The 15775-nt window shown below is 36.5% G+C and overlaps 1 protein-coding gene across 1 annotated transcript in view; it reads right to left on the reverse strand.

Annotated features, from left to right (window-relative positions):
• LOC103926414 (probable ATP-dependent RNA helicase DDX10) overlaps positions 1–15775 on the reverse strand; it is an 84971-nt gene that overhangs the window by 13513 nt on the left and 55683 nt on the right. The window contains exons 12-13 of the mRNA XM_009335278.1: positions 9718–9819; positions 2687–2774 (exon numbers count right to left, since the gene is read on the reverse strand). Of these exons, the coding sequence (XP_009333553.1) occupies positions 2687–2774; positions 9718–9819 (190 nt within the window). The remainder of the gene's footprint in view (positions 1–2686; positions 2775–9717; positions 9820–15775) is intronic.

A 15775-nucleotide genomic window follows, 5' to 3' on the forward strand; every position in this document is an offset into this window, starting at 1 on the left:
ATACCTAAACACCAAAAATAGTTTTAAAAGTAGTCCCTTGAACATTGCCTTAGACATTTTATTCACAAAGCTCCCACTGACTTCCTCAGGCACTTTGATTTATGACTCCTTGTTTAGGAAAGTAAGAACGACATTCCTCTGATCCAGTGTCTTTACTGCAGGCATCCAAGCTAGGTCACGTCACGCAGGCTACCTTTGCAGTGCAAAGAAACCACCATTCATCCATCCCAAAGGGTTTTTAAAGTATCCATGTCAGGATGCATCCTAAAGTGCCTACTCCTCTCTGTCAGCTATAAATGAAAGCTCAGGCAGACTAGCTCACATAGGACATCTAAAGTGAGGTGAGATGAACCTCACCTTAAGAGTTTTAAATATTGCAACTTGCCTCATTTTACATCCGAGTTCAGCAGAAAGGCTACAACTCTTAGCCTATCTTTGAGCATTCATGATCCCCTTTTCATTTTACCCTATCACTCAGGTTTACCAGAATATCTTCAGGTGTCATAAATGCCCATGCAAGCTCAGACAAATAAAAAGTTATTTACACTAATCCAGAATTTCTGCAATCTTTTCCTTGGGTAGAACTTGCATTTCTGAGGCTTTGGCATTTATGAATTTCTGATCATTTGGCCTTTGGTAGTGCTCTTTAAATTTGACCTACATGTAGAACAAAAAAGAAAATCTTTCAGGTCACTTATTTTTCTTCTAATCATCTTGTTTCCCTGCATCTCACTCAATTTGAACTCCTGATTTTGCACAGTTTGGAAGACACTTGGTACAACTACAGAATTCATAGGCTCATGATATCCACACTGTTTAAAACAAACCAACCAACCTCAGAAAACTAACACATTGCAGTGCTTCAATAACACAAGTAGTAAGCTTTATCCCAAAAAGTTCACAACCTAAAGATAGTATAAAACCAGGGAAAGGTCAGCAAACATGTCTAGTGATGGCAAGAAGAGGCAGCATGATGCCCAGAAATGTTTCACAGGCCATCTTCCATGGGAAGTATCTTTTACAACTAGCTCATTCTAGTCCAGGAACCTACCTAGTTATTTTAAGTTTTCCTACCTTCCCCCAAACCTGCTAAAATCTTGGTGAAATTCACATACTGTTCATGGAGTCTCCCAACATTAACGAGCACAGCAAAGAAATCCCATTCATAGTCCCAATTCACACACTTCTCCATCTTACCTGGAAGAGCTATTCTATCTATTTTGCTTCTCATTTAAATCCAAATGAAAGTTAAAATGCTTTATTCAATGCATTGGATTTTACCACTGAGAAAGGACAAACTGTCATATATATTCAGGAGATACAACAATAAAAATTGATTAAGAAAGTGAGCATGTGAGGCCTACATGGTTTCATATTTTTAACTTTTTAAGCACAAGGAATGAGATCTGCTACTTTTCAGTAACCTTGTTTGATTATTTCAAAATGTTCTATAACAGCTCCCCAAGAAAAGTCCTCTCAGGAGGAACTACCGATTCACCTATCCACTTCAATCAGAATGGTACACAGTCCTATTCTCCATCGTGCTACCAAGGATACATGATGAAAAAAAGATAGATTTGCACCGATATAACAGCTTTATGCTTTACAGAATTGCAGAACAGCTGATGTTGAAAGGAACCTCCAGAGATCAGCTAGTCCAAATCCCTGCTGAAAGCAAGGTCAGCTAGAGCAGGCTGCTCAGGAATGCACCCACTTTTTAATATCCAACAATGGAGACTGCACAGCCTCTCTGTGCAACCTGTTCTAGTGTTCAGCCACCCTCACAATAAAATGTTTTTTCTTGGGTTAAATTGGAGGATTTTGTATATGAATTTGTGCCCATTGCCTCCTCTCCTGTCACTGAGCACCAGTCAGAAAACTCTGGCTCCGTCTAATTTATACTTCTCTCCTAATACAGGAGATACTTCAAGTGCTCAATCATCTTTGTGGTTCTTCATTGGTCTTGCCTCCAGTATGTCCATGTCTGTCTTTTACTGGAAGCCCAGAATCAAGCTTTGCGCTCCAGATGTGTCTCACCAGGGCTGAGTAGAGGGGAAGGGAAGGATCTTGACCTCCCCTGACCTGCCAGCAACACTGTGCCTAATGCCGCCCAGACTGTGGTTGGCCTTGTTTGCTGCAAAGGCACATTGTTGGCTCATGTTCAGCCTGCTGTCCACTAGGACAACCTGTTGCCCCAGGTCCTTTTCTGCAAAGTTGCTTTCCAGCCATTTGGTCCCAGCCTGTACTGGTGTATGGAGTTACTCCTCCGCAGGTACAGGACGCAAACAGCTGGGAAAGACCCAAACAAAACAGTAAAAACCCTCAAACAGCTGGGAAGCAGTGACTACCAAATAAAAAATTCCTTTCATACTCAAGATTCTACAATAAATATGTCCCCACCTATGCCTTAACTTTGGCACAACAGCAGTAGGTCAGATGGCTCTTCAGGCATTAGGGTCGTGAGCCTGTGTTGAGAATCAACTCACACAGGCTATACAGGCATACTTACCACCAGCTGCTAATAACACGATTACTGTTTCTACTGATGCCATGTTTTAAAGCTTAAAAATCAGAACAATTGAGCAGTTCCAAACACTGCTGCTAAAGCATATATGAGCAGGTCAGTCCAACAGCAGTTCTATTCGACTAGCATGCCTCAAGAACTATAGTGCAGCAGATTACTTACCCTTTGAGCTTTGTCTTTTAACTCCTGATCTTGAGCTAAGAAAGCTTGCATCCTCTTTTGAATGTCTGTAAGTTTTTCAGGATTAATTCTAATTAAAAAAAAAAAGTTAGCTTTAATTATTAGAACATGCAAAAATAAGCACCTATTAAGTTCTCAAGAGTATCTTCACTTCTTCTGCATTGCTTTCATATGTGTAAAGCTATTACCACTCTAAACGAGCTTAGAATGGAACCATATTACGGATGAAGCATACACTCCTGAAACGAATAATACAGAAAAAACAAATGGGAGCTCAGACTTTTTATCCAGAGACAGTTTTCAATGAATGTGATGAAACTTCTTCCAAAGCAAAGCCAAAAATCAGCAGTAAAGAACTTCTTGAACTTATAAAAATACTGAGAAAAAAATACAGAAGCAGCAATATGAATTATAGTACTACTTTATACTGAGATAGCAGTCTTCATAAGGAAATTCTCAGCATTTTTGAAAGCTTAAATAAAATCCATTGTCCTGGGAATACTGAAATTTAAGCACTACTTTCTTAGAGCCAGATGAGCAAAAATAAAGGACATTGAGATTAAACAGATTTAAGAGCTTCTCAAAATACTGATCAGGTGAATAAAGAACAGTGACTGTACTATAGAAAATGCCATTAAACCTAGTAAGAAGTTATGCAAGTCCTCTCCCAGACTCTGGATTTTTACACTTATTCCAGTGATACCTATACTATTCCAGGTTTATTTGCCCAGATCTTTTCTTATCTACTTCTGGTTTTGATCTGCTACTGCCACCCAAGTGTATCATACAACCTACCAAACACGGTAGGAGGGTACTCCTCAAGTAGAGGTCAAAAGAGATGCACAACTACCAGATTTCTTACTCTGGTTCATGCTGCAGTATGCCATGTCATCCCATACAGTACAACAAAACATAGCCTTTGCTGCAGGAAGTCAAGAAAAAAAAAAAAAGAATCAAAATCATGCTTCTTCACATAGCACTAAGTCAGTCTAGAAAACATGACTGATTAAAAAACATTTTATAGTCATTTTTTGTAATGTAAGCCATTATGATCATCTATTATTCTTACTAAATATGAATGCAGCAATTAAGCAAAGGGTTGGAGGGTATTACCAAAGAATACCTTAATTTATAAAGACATCAAGCTTTATTCCCTCACCATTTCAATTTCCTATCTCTGTCAGATACAGCCAGTGGAAGACTGTAGTGCACCCAAAAGCTATTTAGCTACAGTGCTAGTGAAAGATCAAAAATCTGAGTTCCAGTTTCAAGCCACCATATAATTTGCTCTGAAAGTGTAAAGACATAAGAGAGAAAAGAAGAGGCATGAAAAATTCAGTGGGGGACAAACTGACCAACAAGTCTTTGAAATGCAATGCAGGACAGAATGCACACAAGATACCAAAGACAGAAAAAGTAAATAGAGAGAAGGCTCTTCTCGATTTTATTCTATAAAACAAGATTGAGAAGGTGACAAAGAAAATATCTATGATCCTAACAAAGGAAAAATGGTAGGATAGCAAAATAAAAGCAGTGGCTTGCTTAATACCAAATTGTATTAGAAGGTACAAAACACAAAGTATACTACTGCACTGCAGAGGAAATACAGGACGAAGAGTGAAAAGGCTAGCTAGATGAAATCAACATGTTTACAGAGACCTGAAACTCAAGAAGAAAGCTTAAAGTAGAACTGAAGACAAGTATAAAACCAGCACAAATTCACTGGGATAAAATAATACAAGCACAAAATGAGATACAAAAAGTAAAGAAGGGATAGCATGAAAAAAAAAAATTTTTTTTACACGAACACCAGCAGTAAGACAGCCCAGCAGTGTTGCATTGCTGTTAAGTTATGGGAAAGCTATTAAGAGACAACCTCAAGGCACTTAAATTAGCCAGTGTCTTTTTTCCCTTGTCTTCACTCAAAGTGGCGGCTACAGTCAGACAGCTAACAACAGCTACAGCATAGTCCAAGCTCACACCAGAATCGCAAATCACAGGGTAACAGATACTTAGATAAATCAGCAAAAGAAATTTGCTCCATAGCAACTAGAGAGAAAGTCAGAGCACTTTGAGTCATAGCTGTATCTATTCTTGAGAACACATCTGAGAGAGAAAAATCTATGAGACAGGGCAGGTAAACATAGTGCTCATCTTCAAAGGGGACAAAAAAAAAAAGAGAAGTTAAACGATTTAACTTTTTTCTTGATACCGAAAAAACAATTTGTAAGCACCAACATAGCTTAGTCAGACTAATCAGTTTCATTATCCTTCATAGCAGCTTTAGCAGGCTTTAAGAACGGGAAAGAAACAGCAGATGCCATATCTTGATGTCAGCAAAGCATCTGGCAGTTGCACATTCTCATAAGCTAGGGAAATATGGTCTACATGAAATCTTTAAGTAAATGCAAAACTGGCCTTGGAGCTGTACTCAAAGAGTAGTTGGGATTGACTCATTGCGAAACTCAGAATGCATACCAAATTCCAGTTCTCACCTGGGCCCACTATTACTCATTATTTTCTATAACAACTTGATTATTGTAGGAATGTGATTCACTATTTACAGGAGACAATACATCATTGGGGCACCAAGCTTAATGAGCAATAATCTTAGACAAGATGTAACAACACTTTGTTGACTGCATATAAATTTTAGTTTAAGTAATTTGGTTGAAATTTGCAAGAAAAGGGTTTGAAAAAGACAGAAAACACAAGATGCTTTACAGTTAAAAGCAAGCCAAGATACTGTGGTGTAAATCTAAGCAATGTCAACCAAGAATGTGGTGCCTCAAGCACATTTTGAGGTTATGTGTTTGTTAATGAATGAGTAAATTTGCAACACTGAATATTAAAAAAAAAAGAGTCATAATACTGGATTCTCTCCTCTCCAACGCTGTCTCATGACAACCGCCCACTGTTGTCCTCGTCTCATGCTGGGATTCCAAAAATAAGAAAGCTGGTCATTGTTAAATTGGATTTTGGTTTTAACGAGTTGGCATGTTTTTTCCTTCTGAACAAATAAAACTTTTTACAATAATTACATATATGTGACTATTTGGAGAGACAAATCTAAAATCTAATCACTTAAATGAATTATCTTAATTTATAAGCTTGCCTAATCAGCTAAGAACCAGTGAGCTAGAACCACCTATGCAAAAACTAGAAGGGGATTTTATGACATTGTCTGTCATTTTAACTAGGCTGTTTCTTTCTTTTCTTACTCTGCGAGTACAAATCTTGCATTTAAGGAGCAGTATAACTTTTTGAAACTGTTGTTTTGCCTAGCAGTTGCATAAATGGCCACACTTGACTGTGCCATGATATATAAATATGAATTTATATATGACTGTGTCATGATTTCATATAAATATGAACTCAGCTTGCTTGGTCTTACAAACTGATCAGACAGCACTCTCCAAATTTCCTGGTCGATATGCCCTCGGCTTTCCACTCATTCCCCCTGTTTTTAAGAGCAGGATACAAGCACTGCTTTAACTAGATACTCTCTCTTCCCCATCCTCTCCAAAGCAGAATTTAAACAAAAAAAGCTCAACAACCGCCAAAAAGACCATGCTGCCATGATGTAGCAAAAGTTTCCATACTCCACCCAGCTTCCAAGCAGCAGCAGGTTTTGCTCCGTGCTCTCAGCCTGGACCGTGGCTCCCTATGGTTACACTGGACAACCTGCAAGGTTGGAGAGAGGAGGAAGAGCTGGGACCTAAGGACGGCTGCTCAGAGTTGCCAGCCTCACATCAGCAGATCACGTACAGGTGCATAACCACACTGGTTAGTGAGACAAACAGACTGTCCTACAGTAACGATGGTAATTGGGAGGCAGCAAGTTTTAATAGATTCCCTAGCATTAATATTACTGTCGTAGAATACATATCCAAGTATTCTCCACTGTCAGAAAAAAAGGTGGTTTGTTGTTGTTATTGTTTCTTCAAGAACAACATTTTTGTTGTAATATTAAAGCAAGCAGTATTACATTGTGGGTATCTATGTACTTGCACTTCCTTTGGTAAAATTTTCTAGACACGAAATTTGTTACAATAACCCCTTAGGAAGCAGGTCTTACCCTGTTACTCAACAAAATGGGATGCAATGAAGTAGTCTCAAGGTATTATCAAAAATAATTTCAGTTTACAGTTTGTATCTAAAACTTTGAAGTTATGTACATATTTGTAAGGAGTACATAATATTTAATACTTTCAGAGTAGCTTTTTGCCATATTTGGATGCTCTAAAATACAGTATTTATTATTGCATATTTTGCATTTTTGCTTGCTCTGTTTGAACAATGAAAAAGAGATGTATTGTTAAAAGCAGTACTTCTAAATTGGCAGCTTGTGCTGATTAGAAAGGTATGGTATACTAACAGACTTTACAGGGAGCTTAGATTTAAAATTGAAAATTAGGAAAACAGCCTAAACCCTAGCCTTTTGAACTGGTACTCAGGAAAAGAGAAAAGTTATTCCCCTTTCTCCTTTGAAATGATGGACCTGTTTTAAAAACTCTGTCTAAATGAAATAAAGAAATGTTTAGAGCTGTTTGTAGGTCAGAAAAAATAAACCAAGGAAAGTAACAGAAAACTGGTTCTTGCAGTCCCTATGCAAGATAACAGGTTAACAAGAACAGCAAAACAAGCACTTTAATTGACAGTGATGTTTTAGAAACAAAAAGCTTTCAGAATGAATTGCAGAAGTTTGAAGAGTTAAAGTCTGTTGGCAGTGAGCAACGCTCATTACCTTCTAACTCGCAAGTTAAATCAATTCTTGAGAATCTATAATTAGGTGAATATACACAAACAGCACCAGAAGACTTCAACAGAAGACCTGGAACATGATTCATGGGTTGATGGAACTTCTTCAACAATTTATCAATTGACAAAACACACCAGGGTTGTATTAATTGGGAAAGTGGGTAGAAGTAAACGACCTAAGAAAAGTTGTAGTTAAAAACTTTTAGGATGAAACTGGTGTGCAATCCACAAGTAATTACAAGAATTTTTTTTTAAGGAGTTTTAGTTAGCATCTTAGAGGTACGATGCTAAATCGTTTAAGCCTTAACCACACTAGGTAGACTATTCGAAGTTAAAGCATTCCCCTTCATTACGATGTCACAAATACTAATAGAGTATGTTTTGCAGATTGAAAACCTGGATCTCGGGGCAGGCTGTTAAAATATATTACCAACCAAAAGCCCTGAATTTACTTATAATGATTCCAGTTAAGAATGTTACTTCAATGTATTTATTATACATATGCCCTAGTGGCTTGGTAAAAGAACGAATTTTTGGGGTGATGTTTAAAAAAAAAAAAAGCAGACTTTTCCACTGATACAACATCAGATTAGCAAGAATGTGTTAAGAGACACAGCCATGGCTGCCTCTCCAGAGACACATCTAACTTGGATTATAAATGGAAGACACATTTATTAGGGGGGAAATGAAGTACTTGCCTTATTAAAATTGAACTGTTATTCTGGTACAAAAATACCTATTTGGATTTGCATGAATAAATACAGGCTAAAGAGGCTTTTTTACCATGTTCTATGATAAGCCGTTCAAAGAACTAACTGCATTACTCAAGAAGTTGAAAGCTTAGCTGTCAAAGAAAAGTGAGATATTAATAATATGCATGAGATCAGACATTTATTTAGTGAATATCAAAATAAAATAAATTATTTGAATAACTATCATTTTAAGAAGAAAAAAGATGAAATTTGGGAAAAGAGACAATTTGCTTAGGCTGTGGTGGTTATACAACAGATCCTTTTAAAGCACTATGACACTTAAAGGAAAAGAAGATATCAGATTAATTCAGTTTCCTTACTGATATTGTCCACATTCAGTTGGGGGTTTTGGTTTTTTGTTTTTTTTTTTTTTGTTTTGTTTTGTGGGGGTTTTTTTAAACAGCAACGTCAAAAGAAAGCTTTAAGCACAATAAGACTTTTGATAGTTGTTTGACTCCATTCTAGTCCTTATTTTCGCTGTTTTAGCAGAAGTTGTCTTATGTTTGAAGTTCATGCATGTTCTACACAGAATTGATACTCGTGTTTGACCAGAAAAGGTGTATTTACTTCACCGGCTGCTGTGTAATCAGTTTGTTATACAGATGCAGCATTCACAAGTGCAGTTCACAAGTAATTAAGAGATTACCACCGATGCTTTTTAGTGGTGTGGGGTTTTTCTATTAATTCTACAGTTAGGGTTTTTGTCTTTCCTACATGTCTATTACTCTGCATTTAATAGAAATTGGAAACATAAGTGCTTTTTTATTTTTACATGGTATCATTATATGCTTCTGCAACTCTTTCAAAGTCAGTTCTCTTTTGTACAGATAGCATAGATCTCTACAGGTCTCCATCAGAATACTCTCTCATATGTAAAATGACCATTTAGCCACATCTTTTATTTCCTATTCTTCAACTAAATGATTCAGAAAGATCATGACAGATTGGAGAAACAATCTAGAACTAAGGTAAGAGAAACAAGAATGATAAAAGGTATAAAAACATAGAACAGATTAAAGAAATTGTAATTGTTTAATCTGCAAAAGAAGAGAAAGAGATAGCATGATAATGTTTCATTACATAAAAAGTAGTTGCAAAGAGTAAGAGAATACATAATTTTCCATATATTCTTGGCACAGGACAAAAGAAATATTTCACTTAAATTACTTACAAGGCTTATCAGATACTTGAAGAAAAAACCTTAATGGCAGGAATTGTTGAGTATAGATGAGATCACTTTGGGAAACTGTGAAGATACTCATTGGCAAGTTAGACAAGCATCTGATAAGAAGGATTTGTGCAGCTGATCCTGCCTTTGGGAAAGGGGATGGAACAGGTAACCTCTCAAGGTCTTTTCCTTCTACAACACTATCAAAATCAAATTATCTCCCTTGTTTGTCCAGCTCCAGGCAATTCAAGCGCTTTACTCCATCATAGACTCACCACACATTATTCCTATAGAAAGAAGGCTGAATAACAGACAAGCCATTAGTCACTTACTTGATTTCGCTGACAGGTACTTTCCTCTGTGCCAGCTGTTCCACCATGCCTTTTTCTTCTGAGGGAAGCAATACTAACAAAGCTTCACCACCTTCTTTGTATCTGATTGAGGGGAAGAAAAAAAAAAAAAAAAAACACAAAAGAGAGACCTCAAGCAGACATGCAAAAAATACAATTTTTTGTTGATGTTTTAATACCCAATGAGAATTTACATTTGCTTCCTTATAAGCAGCCCAAGGAGCAGACAAAAACCCTCACTTTATAAAGGGAAAAGAAAAGGCAAACCAGTTAAGTGACTTGCCAATATCTCCACTTGAGCTGATTTCAAAACTACACCTAGAGCCCTAAACATCTGGGACTAAGACATAGATTCGGATCAGTAGATCTTTTCTTCCCTAGATTAGAAACATTTCTGTAGTAGTCAAATGGCACTTGATCAAAGCTTACAACACTAGAAGATCTAGCTACTTGCATTCATCCTTTACCAATAGGTGTCTTAACACCTGGAACAACTGATTGTCCTTTGCACATCCTGCAAGTGTAGAGGTTAGGAAAGGATAAGTGCCTTGATCCCAAACAACAACTCCTACTTGCATGTTCAATAAAGGCTACTTTTCTAACAGGTCACAGAGGCATCACTGAAAGAAAAGCATAAAAACAGGAGTTCCTTCATTTATAGAAGCAGTTTTTAGGTGCAAAAGAAAAAATACTCTCAAACTGATCCCATAAGATCATATTTAGTATTCACTCTTCAATGCATTTAACAGCTGTATCAAATGTAGCTGAGTTAGTAGTTACTCAAGATACATGGTCAGCAAAGAAATAAAAATTCTTCTATTTCATTCTTAAAGCATCTTCTTGTTCACTTTCTTTTTGTGAAAGAAAATGTCAGTTCCTATTTTTGGCAAATTTAGTGACTTGAGGACATTCACGGAGAACAAAAAAAAAATACCTAACAGCATTAGTAACCAAACAAAACAATGGGTTTAACTCCTACTGAAAAAGTAGTAATGATGAGTTAGCTTATCTGCATTATCTAAGTCCATATCTATTGTAACACATCTATTATTTCTTCATTTACATATACAGTACAGATTGATAGGAAAATATTGCATAGAGTCCTCCATTATATAAAAAACAACAATCCAACTAAATTTCAGAAATATGCCAAAATTGGACAGAATCCAACTCACAACCAACTGAAGAGAGGAATGTGTGGGACAAAGCAAAATAGGAGAGTGGTAAGTTACTATGCAGAGCAGCTCTAAACCGCCAAGAGGTACTCACAGGGAAGTCCCTAGGCAGCAGCAGGTTGTAAGCCTATACATAAACTGCTATGACTACAAGTATTCCATCTATTTGAAACAGAAAATTCTCATCGTATTATTTTTCAAGTGTCAATTTCTATCAAATTATTTACTACCTTAACATGCCTTTGGTTTGGTTCCTACTCCAGTCATATTTGTCTTTTTTTTTTTGTATGCTGGTAAAATTTTTCATCCATCTTAAGCATATCTGGTTTGCCCTTTCTGTATTCTGTAAGGAAAGTTAACTGTTTCCTCTATCTTTATTCCACTCAGTCTGTTGCCATTTCATAAATCTTCAGCTTCTGTTACTCCATCATACATTCTCCTGTTGGGTCTTTACTCCAATTGCATACACTCTTCTCCATCAAGAGAACCATCAAGGAAAGGATATTATACAAAAGGTATAAACTGTCAGCAGAAGGGTAGGAGATGTTATTAGTTTGCCTTTGGGTCAGAGACCAGAGAGAACAATTTACAAGACTGTAAATGAAGAAATAATATACGTGTTACAATAGATATGGACTCAAATCACATATCTTTCCAATAAAAGCTCAGAGTGACAGAAAAACACACCAGTTCAGTCTTTGTGGATAGAAGAGGGGACATAAGTGCTATTTAAGGAAGTATTAGAGTCAAGACTCCTTGGCTTAAGAGAGCTTTTAAGTTGGAGGCCAGAGAGCGCAGAAGGATGTTCTCAGGCACACCAAACAAGAATCATATCATTAACTGATAAAAATAATTTCAGATTGAATATAGGGAGCCCACATTTCTCCAAGTATAAACAGTCATCACTTGGCAAAAACAGTACTGCAGAACTGTTTGAAAACTATAAACACTATCTGTCACAGCATAATAAGCAATGCAAGTAGCAACAAAATCTGCAGTTAAAACAGTCTGACAGCTTTTATTACAGCTCTCTGCTTTCATTTGATGAATTTGAAAAATCACAACAAAATGCTCTTGAATGCCTTCCCCCCCCCAGTGCTATACTTGATGGGTTTTGGGACTGACTTTTAAAGATAATTTAAAAATGTTTAATAAACGTTTTCGTCATGAGATTTTAACCCTTACATTCTAGATTTCGAAATTTTACACGGAAATCAAATTGATACAAGAGGAGAGTCTCTGCCACATACCAACACTATGTAAATTCACTGGTTTTATATGGTTTGGTAAGAGTACCAAAAGAAGTGGTAAGACATTTGGACTCTGTCCCAAAAAAAAATGCTTTAAGGTTGTGGGTGAGGGAGAGATACTGTACAAAAACTATACTAACTTGATTTTAATCCATTTAATTAGTAGACCTAGAATGTTCTTAATGCAGAAATATCAGCTTGTAGAATCTTTCTAATAAAGAGCTCTAAAGCAACCCCTATGCTTGGTTTAAGGCAATTTATCTTTACCAACAGCATAGGGGGACATAACTCACTGCTGACCAAACACCCCATGAATGTTTGGGTCCTTTATGTAATAATTAAGGTTGGGAATGACTTGCTTACATAGACCAAGTGTACCTTCTAAGAAAGCTCTATATATTTTAACCCAGCCAAATTCCAGATGATATTTCCACAAAGTGGGTGCATGTCAGATACTGCCACTGCTTGAACAAGCAATGAAATCCCAGAAAGCCAATGAAAATTAGAGGACTTTGCATTTTATGGCAATAATTGATGATCACAGTTCCAAGGCAGCTGATTATTCATCAAAAGAACCTGAACTCTCAGAGCACTGTTGGAAAGAAGGATGAAAACATTCTCTTTTATCTACCCAAGGCTTGTATCGGACAGGAAGACAGAGATAATATTGCTGCCAATACTAGTCTCACTGATTTAGAGTGCAGAATAACACACAGCTCTGCTCTTCTCGTCTGAACAGATGCTACAAAAGGAAAAGATTCCAGAAATGATCTGATATCTAGAAAGAATGTCTGTTCAGTCTCTTAACAAGAACCTTCCCCATTTGTCAAGACGACCAACAAAGTCTTGATCACAGTGTATAAGCACCTACAAAGGATGATTTTTGCAGATTCTTTAAATTTAGTCAAAGGTATTAAGTGATTTGTGTAGTTTTGTTGCTTCCGGCATTTCTAATCCTGAAGTGCCTGACTTGGCATTCTTAAATTGTTGCTTTATTATATTTATTTTAATCAGTGCGCAACACACAATGAAAGACCAGTGCCATACAAATCATGGAAGAAATGCCCATCACGGGTCAGAGAGTGCAGACATCCTCTCTGCAAGCCACAAACCCAAACTCTGGAATGATGTAGTACTGGAAATATCATTCTGTATTAGTTTTGCTTTTATAGCTTTTCCTCAGTACTCACGAGTCACTCTCAAAACAGGATGCAGGATCAGATGAACCTTCAGTCTGACCCTTGAAAAGTGTTCTTGTGTTACTAGTGCTAAACACATTATATGCTGAGTCAGTTATCTTTTCAGAAAGTACAAATTCAGGAGATGTAATTCCAAAGGTACATTCCATTGATAATTCACCAAAAAACCAAGCATTAAATCTGGTATCTATGGACAACAACTAATTCAATGTTTACATTAAGTCTTGCAAAGCCTTTATACAGAGAAAATAGTACTATAGCTAAGTAAAGAAACAATCACATAAAATAGACAAAGAAGAGACAGAGGTTTCCAAACACCTATACTTTCTCATCTTTTGGCAACTATTAAGGGAAAAAAAAAAGGCAACATTAAAAATATTTCTCAGAGCTGATGCCTTCAGAAATTCAAAGGGACTGAAAGACATCTGGTAACTATTGATGCAGTGTAATCTTTTTCCTTACCTATTTTAGAAACATTCACTCTTTTAAATGCCAATATTTTAAACATACTTGAAGTTAAGGAGGAACAGTCTTTGCCCATTTTTACATTGTAAGTGTGATTTAATTAACAGACAGTTTAATATTAATGCTGTTCTTCAGAGCTAAACATCAAAATGAAATCATTACTGAATTGAGAAAGCTGAAAACCAATCTTAAGTACCATCTGGGAAGGTTTGTATCTCTTCAGTGTCCCCAGTGCGTGTTTAGTTAAAGAAAGCAAAATGCAAGCCTACAAAAAAGGAGTTTTACTTGGGCAGAGTATTATCTTATTTCTCAAAAAAGAACAGAACAACTCCGTAATATGCTAATAAAAAAATTACGGTTGTAAAGATAAGCTCAAAAAGAGAGGTTGCAGCAGCAAATTTAAGCTTTCAAGTGTGTTTTCTCTGTGTCTTTCATACTAAAAGCTTCTATATTGGCAAACTTATGAAAGCACAAGCTACTAAAAATTACATTAACAATAAAGAAAACACTTAGATCTTCTGCTTAAAATTTGTTTCCATTACAATGCCTAAAACTTAGGAGAAAAGAACATCCCTCAGTATCCTAAGGGAATAAAATTCTCCACTAAAGCCAACAAAAGAACATTTCTGTAATTATTTTCAGATCACAGTTCCTTTAAACCTTTATATATGATAAAGCAGCAAAGACTCAACCTCAGCTACTGAATTTCTTCAGGAGGAGGACTACTTCTTCTGCAGATGAGAAGAAATTAGGAGAAGTTCTCCCCATTCTTGCTGATTGCAGCCTTCAAGTTGTCCATCATCACTAAAACCAAACATCTGTCCTAAAAGGCTAATTCACTCTGGTGATTTATTATTCACTAAGTATGAATAATAATAATTTTCTCAGCTGTGCTGGAGAAAAGTAAATTAAAAACCTCAAAGTAATCAAACTTTCTTGCACTGTGTAGTAATTGATTACTTATCTTGTCATCTCCTCAAGGTGATCAAGAAAGCAGAGCAGGGACTCATCTTTGCATTGCGATTTTAACAGTCTCTTAGGATACCAGATAGAATTCATTCCAATTCTACGGAAAATTGCATCTTACTACCAGCAAGTCTTTAGAAAAAAAAATTCACATACTTCTAGTTCAAATCTGTCTTATTTTCTAGTGTCTATTGGCTTCAATACTTATCAAAAAGGCAAGTAACTTCTCTGCAACTCAATCTTGACTTACAAGCAAGGAAGCTGTGACAAATCATCATTAGCACTCTAAAGCAAAGGGTAGGAATGATACATTTACACTGACTGCAGATGACAAAAAGGATGCCTACAATCAAGGGCAAGCACCAAAGGCTGGACAAGAAGGAAATGGGATAATTTAGGACAATGTGGTGCTGGCTAATTAGAAGTAGAGAAAAATGGTTTAAAATGTCAAGAGCACCATTTCCCTAGCAAAGAAACACGAAGAGCTGCCAAATAGTTTCATTTCATACCAAAAAATAAATAAAACACTAAAATCAAGAGGATAGTTTATTCACCACGACAGAATCTATCTTAAACTTCTGCTAAAAATCACCCTGAGCCAACAGCTGGTATCAAGTGTGCAGGAACTAATAGCATGGCAACAATTCAGTGAGGACAGGATGAGAAAAAATGCTTTTTCTGCAGGCCAAACAGACATTCACTTTTTGCTTATCTTAACCTACCCTTAACCAGATCCAGCCAAAGGCTGCATATACCCCTAGCCAATACTATTAAAGCAAACGATGCTACCATTATCATGAAGACAATAGATGAAATCATACCGTGGTTATTAACCAATTCCACCTTACCATGCAGCTGGAGTTGAGCTTGTTCTAACCACATTCAGAGTAATTTTACATCCTTGCCACAATCATTGTAACATATAGCTCAGTCAAATGCACCATATTTTAATTGTCAGTGACATACGAGTCACGGTGACACCAGA

This window comes from Pygoscelis adeliae, unplaced genomic scaffold (assembly GCF_000699105.1).
Source record: "Pygoscelis adeliae isolate BGI_AS28 unplaced genomic scaffold, ASM69910v1 Scaffold142, whole genome shotgun sequence".
NCBI classification, from domain to species: Eukaryota; Metazoa; Chordata; class Aves; order Sphenisciformes; family Spheniscidae; genus Pygoscelis; species Pygoscelis adeliae.